Source organism: Dicentrarchus labrax, unplaced genomic scaffold, assembly GCF_905237075.1.
Source record: "Dicentrarchus labrax unplaced genomic scaffold, dlabrax2021, whole genome shotgun sequence".
NCBI classification, from domain to species: Eukaryota; Metazoa; Chordata; class Actinopteri; family Moronidae; genus Dicentrarchus; species Dicentrarchus labrax.
The window spans coordinates 24,246,544-24,260,927 of record NW_026136701.1 but is presented as its reverse complement, the minus strand read 5'-3'; the positions used below and the strand labels follow the sequence as shown (position 1 = coordinate 24,260,927).

At 40.7% G+C, this 14,384-nt stretch overlaps 1 protein-coding gene across 7 annotated transcripts in view; it reads left to right on the top strand.

Moving 5' to 3' along the window:
- LOC127362065 (nuclear receptor coactivator 2) overlaps positions 1-14,384 on the top strand; it is a 54,279-nt gene that overhangs the window by 15,078 nt on the left and 24,817 nt on the right. For all 7 annotated transcript variants that reach the window (XM_051397347.1, XM_051397369.1, XM_051397398.1 and 4 more), the window contains 2 exons: positions 9,037-9,147; positions 10,111-10,283. In XM_051397347.1, coding sequence (XP_051253307.1) covers positions 9,056-9,147; positions 10,111-10,283 — 265 coding nt within the window. In that variant the 5' untranslated portion in view covers positions 9,037-9,055. The remainder of the gene's footprint in view (positions 1-9,036; positions 9,148-10,110; positions 10,284-14,384) is intronic.

Genomic DNA, 14,384 nt, shown 5'->3' with positions numbered 1-14,384 from the left:
CAAGGGTAATTCAATTTGCAAAATTGGCGTACAAAATGTTGCACACAGTAGTGCTATCAAAGCAACTGGTGTTGAGAGGGAGTTTTGTTTTCTGTTACAATATCACAAAGAGTATCATGAGTTGTATCAGACCATATCTCTATAAATAAGGTTACTTATAGTTCTTGTAAGTCTACATATGCAATCGTACTAATCTGAGAAGCTTGATAGAGAAACTTGAGCCGAGAAGACGGAGAAATCACGCTCAGGAGTTTTTGCTCACTGTTGCTACACGGGGCATGACGAGAGAGCAAGTATCATTGACAATAAACAAAGCCTCTCTCTCTCTGTCTCTCTCTCCCCCCCCTCTCTCTCTCTCTCTGTCTCTCTCTCTCTCTCTCTTTGTACAAACTTCACAGCCTGACTGCCACATGCGTGCATGTTGGAGAATTTAACATGTTCAAGGGTCCAAAGTTCACCCACGTGACCAAATTTGGGCACAAACGTTGTACTCGACTGTCTTTTTCCTGCACTTGATACGGTTCTGTACTTTTTTATGCTGTATCAGGTTATACAGCACCTCTGTTTGTTAACTTCCTTGCTGCATCAGATTTACATAGTTACTGGTGTGTTAAAGGCCCAGTGTGTAACACTTAGGAGGATCTATTGGCAGAAATGGAATATGATATTCATAGGTATGTGTTCATTAGTTTATCTACCTGACTATAAGAACTGTTGTGTTTTCATTATCTTAGAATGAGCTGGTTTTATCTACAGACCCAGTGGGACGACAAACCAAACACTGATTGTAGATAGGGGCCTTTTTGCATTTTTCGGGGGCTTCACGGCCACCGTAGTTTCTCCTACACACTTTACAGCCAGTTCTCATTCCCAGGTCGTCAAATAAAGACGCGAGCAGTGTTCAGTTGGTGGCAATTTGCAACTGCATTACTAGATGCCACTAAATCGTACACACTGGTCCTTCAAGTATTTGTTATTTTCAGTCTTTCAAATTTTGCCCCAAGTCAACACATACATTGTGTGTGTGTGTGTGTGTGTGTGTGTGTGTACTGTGTGGGCAGGCATGTTCAATGTTATTGATTCCGGCCTATAATCGATCGGGCTCTCACATTACATGAAGCTGCACATAATGAGCAGCTGCTGCAAACAAGCCATCTATAGACAGTTTATTTATATTGCTGTGGCTACAGCTAATGCTAGCAATATTGATGATGAGATTAAGACAGCACTCGGGTGACACTGAGCCATAAAGACTTTGACTTGTTACTGTTATTCAAATACCAATTAGTCTGTATTTGTTGAGACAAGGAAGGATGTGGCTGGTCATCCAGTACAAAGGGCATTGGTTGAAGTGGGTCAGTGTGTACAGCTTGAATTTTAGGGCCACTCACTTCACAGCACACAGAAAGGCGTTTGCTTTCCATTCCAGCACACTGGTGTCAGCAGCTTTTGGAAAAATTTGACAACAATTCAGCAAAAAAGGACCATGCTGCCAGGTGGCCAGAGCGGGCGACTGCTCTGTTGTCATTTAGATTTAGATTTTAGACATAAATTGCCAGACAAAATCCCCTTTTCAAACTTTAAAGTGAAATTTGAAAAATTCCCCAAACAATCAAATCATTAGTGTCAAAGTTCTGTTGGTTCAGCTATAATATTGGGTATTAGTATATAGACTATACTGTATACAGAAAAACATATCAAGCGCTTACACCTTTGAGATACAGATAATAAACTAATGCTTACTAATCAGAATATTCAAGTTAAGAGTTTTTAATAATCAAACAATATGCATTACATACCAATACCTCGATTACTATAAATCTTCAAAACCATCCTGATGTGTCTGCTGTCAGCTGGATACTAGTAATAAAGTTAAATAAAGTCTTAATATTGGGTGTTCATTGGGTGCTCTTTTGCCATATACAGTGTATAATGTTGGCCATTTTAAGGCAGACTTCCTATTAAGCTCCAAATAAGGGCAACAAAATAGCTCAAATGATCTGTTTTTGGTTGATTTTTTTTTCAAGGCTTACTATAGAGTTTCAGTTTAGACTTTATGTCTCTTTCCACACACACACACACACACACACACACACACACACACACACACACACACACACACACACACACACACACATCCATTCGGTGTCAACTGCAGCACTTAGTTGGAAAGTAAAGTAAGGTTAGATGAGGTATATCTAGGTCACAGCATGAACGTTTTTTCACTTTCAGGTGAAAGATTATACAGTTTAAAAGCCACAAGGGGAAGAACGCCGTTTTGGAGCTCACCTTCTCCCTTGTGACGAAGATCTTCTGCCGTATACAGCGCTTATAAAATCATCTTTGAATCTTCTGGATAAATGCATACTTCCATTGTGTGGTCAAATATGAAGGCAGTATTTAGTCTGCTTCTAAAAAGCTGTCAGTTTGGTTGTTGGAGATTGTCACAGTCACAGAGTTCATTTAGATTTTGGAGAAAAGGTTTGACAAAGGAGTCAATTAACACAGATCTGATACACCATTCGTTCACATTCAATCAGTAATATTACGGCTCCTACAGGGGGATTCAAGTCATTTATTATTAGTACCTCCAGTCTTGTTTTGTGGCATCATTTTATATGGAAATGTACCGCTTTATTATTTGTGAAGAGGCCTCCCCCATGCAGTGCACTCTCACCTGTTACTCACCCGTCTGTATATCTGGACCGATTAGCTTTGATTAGCTATAACAACAAACAGAGATACAGTCGTGCCTCCAAATCAGTGGGATGCTTTCAAGGTGGAGTAATCAGTCTAATGTGACACACCAGGTTGGAGAATTATTTCCTTGTTGGCAGGGATGTGTGGATGAACTTTTACCTCATATTTGTGCTCTTTATATTGTGTTAGTCTAGTTAAGAATGTCATTGGAAGTCTAATATGGTTTGTGTGTAGTCGCTGAGTCAGCAGGAGTACAGGTTTTGCTCCACTGTTGTATGTTAATGTATTATATTGTTTTGTGACAGCAGTTTCTGTAAAACAAAAACAGTGATGTAGAGTAGATGTTGCTGTCTCTGATGCGACCCAGAGATATAAAGCATGGCTAGATCAACAAAATGCTTGTTGTCCCCAGCAACAGGCGGTAAGCCACAGACCATAAAGCCAGCAGCTCAGAGCAGCGTCACCTCGGCACCAAACAGCAGAGACGTACATAAAGAGGCTGGACGTATTTACGCATAAGAGATGCACTTGCACACAAACAAACACACCCGCCGTGCACACGATGCAGGCCCTTCAGTGTGGGAGAAGCCAGCGGTCTTAATCCAGCCTCAGCAGGGTATTAAATCTACTTTATGTTTGTGTGTGATGGGAGGGTTTGCTGGCTTAGACAGAAGCTTAGACACCAACGTGGGTAGGGTCCCACCTCTCAGTCACCGCTGTCAGACACGTCATGTTTACAACCTCCAAGTACTAAAACACGATCCTCGTTTTATTGATTTGGTCCGCTCTTTTCCGCTGAAGGAGTTTAACATTCTTCTATATGAGTCTGGGTATCAGACTAGCATCGCGGCTGTGCATTGTCTCATGGATTCCCCGTTGGTACCCAGACTTTTTGGCTTGTGACCTCGTAAAAAGAAGCCGTGTCCACTTGTCCCGACTCTCCACGTCATTATTCCTCATCACAGTGTTTTATTTTAGAGGCCGGAGTAGGTAAAGTTTTTCCAGTAATTCACAAGAAAACGATGACTAAAAGATTATAAGAAAGTCTGAAATAATAAACAGATTGTGTGTTGCGAGTGCTGCAACCTCTGTGTATGATGAATGGCTTGGAATGACGGTTGTTTCCCAACGGCCATTCATAATGCAGCCGGACGTCAGGGAGCTCAGTGCTGTCTGTAATAATGAAGGACTAATTTTATTGATAACGTCAGTGTTGATTTGAAGGTCCAGTGTGTAACATTCAGGAGGATCTATTGACATAATATTCATAGGTATGTTTTCATTAGTGTATAATCATCTAGAAATAGGTATTGTTGCGTTTTTGTTACCTTAGATCAGCTGTTTTTAATCTACAGAGGAAGCAGGTCCTCTTCCACGGAGGCCGTCATGTTCAACCGCCATATGTCTGCGATGGCTGCCCCCGAAAAGTCAGTGATTCAAATCATCAGTCGAGAGTTGACTCGCTTTTTGTTATGTCTCATATTTTGAGTTTCTTTGATTTTTTGCAAATCTGATTCTTGATTTTCACATCACAGATGACGAAGAAAGGCATTAAACACGAGACTAATGTAGCCTTGTTTCCACCGGAGTTTAATGTGGGTCTGAACTTAAAAAAAAAGAAGGAATATCTTCGAATTGAACAGCCAAATTGGATTGTGGGTACAGCACTCGTTTCTACACTGGTCCTTTTAAAAGGTTCCTCAACAAAATGTAAGGTGGTCTCTCAAAGATGCACAGACTTGAATGGGTGAAGGAGAAGCTTCAGTAATTGAGTGTTGGGTTGTCTTATAACATGGAGTGGAGACAGCAAATGATGTTCTCAGGATAACAACTCTGACATTTAACATTAATATCTCCAAAGTAGGTATAAAGAAGAGTTTTCCACTATCCCTGCAAAAAAAAAAACACATGAGCTTTTTATGTTGTGCCTTCAGTCATTACATAAGACTGCGTGGTCAGTCTTTTTTTTTTTGTTACACTCTCAAAAAACCTCAATTATTCTGCAAGCTAATGCCTGAGGATGACTCATGACTTTAATAACAACCCATAGTGTGCTTTACTTCCATGACAACTATCATTTTGTCAGGCTAGGTCTCTCATGCAAATGATGATTGTCACATCCTCCCAACCGCTTATTCAGCTTTCCATCCATTCCCTCTTGTGCAGTATTTCTCGTAATTATCTGGACTCTATTAACAAACCGTCCTGCACTTATTAGTCATAAGTTATTTGTTAGTTATTTTACCAAACAATCATAATTAGTGTTTAAAAGATTGCACCGCTTTCTCGTCTCTTTCTCCCCAGCTGACCTCCATCTGGCTGTAATCTGACACCTACCTGCTCCCTGTATAACAAACCAGGAAGTAGATTTTCAAGGATATTCCTTGAAAGCTTAATAGACCAGAGAGACCGTTTGTAGTTAAATAAATTATAACATGCCTGTAGCGATATGGGAGCCACTGCCCCATACTCTGGCTTTACACTGACGGTAAAACAGGTTTTAGCTTAGTATTATAGTGTATATGTTTTAGGATATAATGTTTGATTTCAATAATTACATTGTTTACTATGTAAACAAATGGTCTGCCATAATAGATTATTATAGTTTTGCCTTCGTTATAGTGTTTCTACTAATTACCACTCATGTTTTCCTTCCTTGAAATAATGAATGTGTCAAAATAAAGCAGCTTTTATGTAAAAATGCAACATGTGACACCTCCAAAAAGTAAACAGAACAAAAACACCCACCTGTGAAAGGCTCAACCCCGTCACTAGTGGATTTTCAGAAACTCAAAACAAAGAAACGGAGGGTGGTTTCTGTTGGAGACAGAGTCCCCTCAAGCAGGCTGTGATCGATCCTCAGCTTTAATTTCTTAATGGCTGGTTTGACCCTCTGGCCTCGTCTCTTCGCTCCGGCTCAAATTGTTTTTAAATGGCTTCTCTTTGTGAAGCTCTCGGCTCCTCTGATTGCATTAGTATAGGGCTGAACCGGGGGGGAGGCTTTTGTCGCAGGCTACATTAGTGTTAATTCATCATGTGTTTTTGCGTGTGTGTGTGTGTGTGTGAGTACACAAGGCCATATGCACCTCTCTGTATGTGTGTGTGTTTGTGAAAGTGGGCAAGTGTATCAGAAGTCATTGATTGAGATGTTTAAATGATCCAGGTTGTGAGTTCAGTGGCTTTGTGTGTGTGTGTGTGTGTGTGTGTGTGTGTGTGTGTGTGTGTGTGTGTGTGTGTGTGTGTGTGTGTGTGTGTGTGCACCTTTCGAAGATTGATTTAAACATTCAGTCAGGCTATAATCAACCTTTAAGACGACCCAGACGACTTTCTGTTTTCCCGCTTAATACAAACTTACTGAAAATTTGAATTAGTGTAGTTTTGCTACCTAACGAGACGAGGATGCTATTTAGGTTGCTAATTGCACTGTCAATAAAGAAGAGTATTAATAAACATTCAGTTTCTGCTTATGAGTCTACAACGTGGAAACAACGAGTAGATCCAAAACAATTAAATGTCTGAATCATAATCTCTGATAGCTTGGAATATCTTTTTCCTGAACCAATCGATATAGACAGCAACTGAGCTACGTTTCATTGATGAACACTCCCACGAAATGTTAGACGGTAGGCAGGGAAAACCCAACAACTAAAACTGAAACATTTTTTTTAAATATTTGAACCTTTTATAGTAAGAAAAAACAAAATAAAGTTGATGAGGAGGGCCAAAGCAAGAACAATAACACTGTTAATAATATCGATCTCATTAATACTAAAATGAAAAGTCTTTTGTGTCTCAAAAACCCCTGTAGACCTAAAGGTTTGCTCAAATTGTCAGCAGTATCATCCTCCATGGAGAATACCAGCTGCAGCCAGCTTGAATTCACATTGGTTGCAGCAGATTGCTATAGTGACAAGTGCAGTCCTCTTTCATTGGTTAGAAGCACTCTTTCCTAACTCACGCCTCCGTTTAATTCAAGATTGACGATCGATTTTTACTGACTGGCTCCGAGCCGTGACACTTAACTTCCTCAGTAAACAAAACACGCAGCCGGACAAAGGTTGTTTTTCTGTCCAACGCGAGAGCGGCTCCCGGGCTGGACAGGGTGGCGCGGTTTTAGCTACATGTTGGTGGCAGTGCGGAACACAGTGAGCAGCGAGCATATGGATGAGACTGAGGATGATGAACACTGATTAACAAGTTCCTGGGAACTATCAGCGAAAGCCAGAGCCAAAAGACGCTGATTTTTACATGATCTGATTGGCCATCTCTCCTCTCCTCTCCTCTCCTCTCCACTCCTCTCCACTCCTCTCCACTCCTCTCATGGTGTAATTAGGCCATATTCTCCTCCTTCCTCAGGCCTGATTATTCAGAGCAACAGATGCCCATCTCCCCATTTTCTCCCTCCTTTCTTATTTCACCCCATTTGCGCTCGCCAACTTGATATCTGCACATACCCACCAATAAACCCATTGTTCATCTATTAAATCCTTTTCCTATTCTCCGTTCTGCTGTGCTTTCATTTTTTAAAAATTCTTCTTCTATCCATTATTTTTCTCTTTCTTTTCTCACTTTCTCTCTCATGTCATCTCTCCCTCTCCCTCTCCCTCCCTCATGTTTTCTCTCTCCCTTATCCCTCTTTCCTGCCTTCATCTGCTCAGTATCAGCCCCACAGACCGGCTGTTATGTAACAGTCAGGTGATGTGTTGGCCCAATGAAGGGCCTTAAAGGCCTACCGCCCTGACAAACACCGCGCTTCTCCCCGCTTGCAACTGCTACACTCATCAGTGTGTATGGTTGTGTACATAAGTAAAGATATGTCGCATTCAAAGCAGCACTTTTTGTTTCAGTTTGTAGTCTTGTTAGAAAATAATATTTTTATCTCTTAAATCATCATTTAACAAAGAATATGCTTATAAAATGATTTAAGACTGCATGTTTAAAAACTGACTGCCACACAGATCTGACCAGCACAATTTACTTTATAAGAGCGCAAATAACTGCGAGTGTTAATTTCAGTAATGTTGGACAAGTGACATCGGATCTGCTGCTGTTTTTAGTCGAAGTCCTTAACTCATAACGTCGCCAGTCAAAGATAAAGGTGAAACATTGTCAGAAACGGAAAAAAATCTTAATTCACAATCCAACAAGCATTAGAAAAGCCGACAATAGAGGAGAAATCACGTGTATTAGCACTTACGAATCCACTAGGTAGTGTCAAAACCTATTCACAGCTCTGACTCTTTTGTCTCTTTTTAGTTAAGAATGAGACTCGTGGGCACGCTGCAAGTAGGTTGTTAAAATCCCACAAAGACGAACACAGTGCGGATCGCTGTTGGGCCAACAAGATGAGTTTTGTCACCGGTGTTTGGTAGAAGGTCTAGCAGCATGAGGTGACCATATGGTGTAACTTTCTCTGCCAATGGGTGTTTCATTTTCTTTCCAGCTACCTATACTTTTTCATTCTTGCACTGTACTCTTAGAATGAGACAGTTTGGCTCTCAACGCTGTGACTTCTATTAAAGGCCGACATCTTATTTGCCAGAAATGTTCACATAGGAGCGGTGTGAGTGCCTACATGAATTAGCTATTCCTAACTGTAAGTAATTATTGACACCTCCTGTATTCCCACTGGGCCTCCCACATATTGCCTGCAGGCACATCACAATGAAACATTGTTTTCATGAGTTATGAGCACACTCCCTGTTTGATTATGCACCATTCAAACAGGTTGTGTACATCACCAGCACATTAACTCTTGTCTGTTTATAATACTGTCGTTAATAACACTGTCAGCGGTGAGGTTTTTAATTTCCACAATGTTTTTGCACATCAGTAAAGAGGCAGATTAGCTACATAAAACATATACCTTGTCAAACACTGCGACAAAGCCGTACATATTCATTACAAATTGTGAAAAATAACTTATTTCCATTGTGGTCTTCTACATCATATGTTTAACAAGAACAAAAGATATAAATCAGCTTTAAATGTAAATTACAGAAGGACAGAACTTCTTTGGACGCTGAGCTCTTTGGCTTCGTACTATGACAGTAAATATTATGACAGGCACGTCCGGTAACTGATCTGCATTTGCATTGTTCAAACAATGTCTACAAACAGTTCTTACTGTTGCCTTATAATAACTTTAAAGGGCTGCTGTTTCAACATGACAGCGTTATCTATATATGTTGTATGTATATATGTTGTATGTTGTATGTTTTAGATTTGGAAAAATCACTGACAGCCAGAATCATTATGAATATCCTGTTTTAAATAGTTCTTATGATTCTTTTGTTAAAACTAAAAAATGCTCTCTCTTTCATTCTCTCTCTCTAGGTGCTGATATTTGCTGAAGATGAGTAGTGGGGGAGGGAACACCCCGGAGCCCCCCAGAGGGGGAGAGTCTCTGAAGAGGAAGGACTGTCAGTCAGACCTCCTGGGCCCAAGGTGAAGGCCTTCTTCCTTAGTCCACAGTCTCCATACATCACTATTACGCCACTGAACCCTCACTGTAGCATTAACACACACCTCTTTACAATAACCATATACTTCTGTACAGTAATAACTACTATACATTATAATAACTTCAGGACGAGATAACCTCACCAGGAGCTTCAGTACAGTGCAGCATTCAATCAATTATTAATTATCCACATCCTCATTATGGACTTATAGGGTTGGGTGTCACTTATTGATTTCAGTTCGTATTGATTCCCACTTTTGATTCTTGTCTCTCCATTTGAGTGTGAAAAGAAACGCGAAAAGCCCAATATGTAGATAATAAGTAATTTCTTGTACATGATTCTGGGGGTTTCTTTTTTGTAACCAGGTAAAGTAATAAATGCACTTGTATTCTGGGAGTGGGAGAAAAAGCGGGGTGCGTGGGGGAGAGGTTGGTGAAACGAGTCGAGGCTCCGCAGGTCGATGAAGAAAAGTGCTGCTGCAGCATTTTTACAGACAGTTTATATAAGGGCTAACAAGTCGTTGTGCTCTCAGTGTCCGAGAGGATGCATGAAGGTTGTTGTCAGGATGTACCGTGAGTTGCGCTGCGCTGAGGTTATAATGAGGACACATGGATTGTAGTTCAGTTAGTAGTGAGGCTGTTTGGAAGTCAGAGTGTGGATGTCTGTGTTTCAACGAAGGTACACGGTAATCACTGCACAAGCACAAGCTCAAGCACTGATGATACCCCCAGTTGTAGTCATAATACTATACAATTAGCTAATGCTAGTCCAACGCAAGTATAAAACATGCATGGAATAAAAATAGTGAGAGATTTTAGTGTTTTTTTAGGGCTTGGAAAGTGCTTGAAAATTCTTCATTTAACCAATAAGTTTCAAAGTCATGTGCTTGATCATTTAACTATTTAGATACTAATCTTGCTTCTCATTCATGTTTGGTGTCCGGCAGCCCTAAGAGGAACACTGAGAGGAGGAACCGGGAGCAGGAGAACAAGTACATCGAGGAGCTGGCCGAGCTGATCTTCGCCAACATCAACGACATGGACGACCTCAACGTCAAGCCGGACAAATGTGCCATCCTCAAAGAGACGGTGAAGCAGATCAGGCAGATCAAGGAGCAGGGTGAGGATAATGTTAATGTTCCTTCTATTACAGTTCTGGTGCCATATCCTGTACAGGTATGTGTGTGTATATGAGGCATCAAAACATTTACAGTTTATGCTTTAGAAACTACTGTATGATATGTATATGTGTACTATTTCCACACATCCGGTTTAACCTGTTTTTCGGGGGATACAACGGGCAAGCCGAGCGCTTCAGCCATGTTGACAGGGTTAGGATTTTAGTTAGGACTTTATGGGTAGCAACAAATGGATGTTGACTTAGGACAGTCTGCTGTATTCCAGGGAAGCTCAGCAGAGCTTTATACATTCTATATACATTTTATACTCTAAAAAACTAAAATATAATGCTGTAAACACAGACAGTAAGGCTTGATAGGACAGCTTAAGTTGGTCAGGGACACGCAGCAAAGGGCCGCGGGTTGGATTCAAACCTGCTGCAGTAAAGACTCAGCCTGGGTACATGGGCTCTTCCAGGTGAGCAACCAGAGTGCCCCAGTAAATCAGCTTTTTTTAAAACCAGTCAGCCAGGAATCTGTTTTAACAGAGCGGAGATGAGGTGAGAAAACTACTACGAAAAGAAGAGATCTGATATGTTTCATGGTGACATAGCATCTCTGCTCGTGTTCGCACCACCACAAACATTGGAAAAGTGTCGGGGGAGAATGCGGTTGTTGTAGGAAGTGTCTTAATAGAGAGTCTTAAATAATTTTATAATAATAGGCTCCTCACAGGGTATACTCGAACGTGTGAACGCAGCCCTAATTTTACTGTGTGAACTCAAACTAAATTAAAAATGCCACCAACCAAAAAAAATAAGACCACCGGAGCCTCTTTTAGCATGCATTGAACATAATTATAATAATTATAATAATGGAGAGTAGATCCACCCCCCCCTCAAAAAAAAATAAATACACAAAATGAAAATCCCTCCCAGTGATCGGTCTAAACTCCGGCTGTGTCCTGTGTATCAGTTCTCACCCATCTGGCAACCGAAGTGGATGTCAACAGACTGAAATGTATGTGAGCGTTAACACAGACTGGGTAATGATAATGTGTGTGATGGTGATGGTGAGACAGACTGAACCAGGGCTGTTATGTAACTCTGACCAACATGATGTAAGTCTGTAGAGGAAAGCCGGCCGATCGGCTCGGGCTCTCAACCGCCCCATCACCCCCCATTCTTCCCTATTGTCTCCTTTCTCCTCCCCTCCCCTCCTACCTCTGTGTGTCCTCCCCCGCTCTCCACTCTCCCCTTAACTTTTCGTGTCCCTCTCTCACCCTTCCACAAACCATATTTGTCGTTTAATTTCCTAAAGTTTCCCTTTTTTCCTCTGCTTTATCTCTTTCCCCTTTTCCTGCCCATCTTTCACCCTTCCTTAACCATTTATTTTTCCTCTCCTCCTCCCCTCTCTCTAATCATCTCCTTCTACTTTCCCCCCCGCTCACTCTCTTTCTCTTATTTCATCCCTCTCTCCATCTCTCTTTTTCTCATCCTCCCTCTCCTCTTTTTGTCCCTGTGGTCGGCCAGTCGGTGTCCACGTGTTTTAGCACCATTTGTGTCTGAAAACAACAGCTGAATAAGCACACGCACGCACACATACACACATAGATGATACACAAGTCACACAGCTGTCTGGTCGCCTTCAGAAAGCCACACTGCAAAAACAACCCTTCTAGAAACAAGTATTGACTTGTATTGAGCAAAAAACAATTGTCAGTGGGGTAAACCAAGTTTGCTTGGCTAGAATTCTTAAAACTAGCATTAAAATCTCTCCACTGAAAGACTGTAAAGGATGTTAAAACTAGAAAAATGCCCATAAATGTAAGCAAGTTGTGTTATTTAAGATAGACTTATAAGTATTTGGTCACTTTATTGAGCTGAATTTAAGAATTTGTACCTTAATCTAAAGAAATCTTCCAATAAGACACAGTTTCTTCAAACAGCATAATAAAAATAAGCGACGTTGTCTTAAATGCACCCGAAGCTTTTTTATTTTTAGCATTTTGTATTAAAACTGAACAGCTGCTTCATTTACAACACTGTGACAAGACTACTTTCTGTTAAATAAAGAAGTTTTGGAAGTGGATTTACTCTTAAAATAAGGAAAATAATCTTGTTCCTCTGCTGGGATATTATGCAAACCATTGTTGTAACCTATTGAGCTCAATATTAGCTGTAATATCGTATTAAGACAAAGATATATCTTCTTAAAACAAGATGACTTTTTTATTGCAAAACATTCTTGACTTTCTTTTCTTTTAAGAGAAAAAATAAGACTAATTTCCCAGAAACAACGCACTGTTGTCCAGCAGCCTTAGTGTTCAACTAATGAGGTGGATTTGAGACTAAATGTATTGATAGCAAACACAAGTTTTTACAAAAGTAACATAAGACTATAAACTTAATGAATGCTAGATAAAGGGAATCAGTAGCTGTGTTTGGTGCAGAAAAAAAGGTCTCCTGGTGGAAAGACAGAACATGTACACAGACAAAAGCAAATAGTAAAGAGCCTCCTTATGTGTGTGTATGTGTGAGAGTTTTGTGTTTGTGTGTCAAACAACTTAGCAGGGTGTGTCATTTAATTGCAGTGTCATATAATAGTAGGAAGATGAGTGTGTATGTGTGCTTCCATTTGTGTCAACTGTCCCTCTGTTCAGACTGAACAAGAACCAGCAGTATCTAATAATAAAGTGTGTATGTACACTATATGTGTGTGTGTGTGTGTGTGTGTGTGTGTGTGTGTGTGTGTGTGTGTGTGTGTGTGTGTGTGTGTGTGTGTGTAGCTGAAAAGCTTACTTAAGAATGTGGCCAAATGTAAAGGGTTGGTGTATAATTAAGCCAAAGGTTTATGACACTCCAGTCCACACAAGTTAATGGAATTTCTCTGATTTTTGAAGCGTAAATGCAATTAGTGAAGTCTCCATGTTTGGCAATAGCTTTTTTAAGCCATGTAAAAGTTTAAAAATGTACAGTTGGGGTATTTACTTACATATTTTATGTCGTAGAACAAAACGTGAAAATCTCGTCAGCTTGCGTTAAGCACATACCTTACTTCAGACATCTAACAACAAATCCATTCAAATAACTTCAAGTGCTAAAATGCTTACTCACTTTGAGGTTTTAGGACTCACTCCTGCGTGTTGCACAAGAAAACTAAATAAGAGGATTACAAAATAAAGCACAATTACAACTATAACCAAAATACAACTTGACTATTTATTGAATGAGTTTTCTGGCAATCCGCTAATTGAAATAATTAACAAGGTTCTTATTTTGGAGTCGTCGCAGCTGTGAGCGTACAAAGGTTGGGAGCTGCCACAATGTGGAAGCTCTTGTCAGAGTTATTGAGAGCTAATGAGCCGCGCGTCCGTCCATGCTGCAGACTGGAGGATATATATATTTACAAGCTGTTAGAGTGCCAAACTAGAGAAGTCCAAACTTCACGTCATCACGTTTCTCATCTTCTTCTGATGATGTTGTTGTAATGTTCAGCTTTGTTCAGCTCTCTGCTGGTCCCGCTACTAAGGCACAGCCATAGAAAATGTGACACAAAATCACTCAACAACCTGTGTGAAAGGAAATTCAGGGATTTAAGCTCTAAACCTGAACACACAGACTGATCATGTGTAATACAGTTTATCTCATTTAATGATAAAAAACACTGGGACTTTAATACCCTCCAAACCTACATGACGGCCACTCTAGGATCTAAAGTGACAGGGTTTAAGGGCTGATGACTCTGTACAGCTCTGGTCCCACAACAGGAATGTCAGCTATGTGGCCTAATGGGGCCATGGGAGGCTTAACAGTCCACTGGTACAGCGAGGGAGGAGAGTGGAGACTGGGCTCTAATATGTCTAAATGTGTGTAATGTACCGCACATTAGCGTGGCGATACCTGCTCTCCGTGACATTCCAGGAACTCAAACCTGCGGGCTTGACAGTGCGTCCTCTCAATGACGGAGGCCCTGGGTCATACTAGCAGAAGGTGTAACTTAGGGTGAGTGAAGGACTCGCCAGTGAGTGTATGAGAGGGCGTCTGCTGGCCCGAGGGGTGATGATACCACAAAAAACTCTCTCTGTGTTTTCTGGGAAAAGA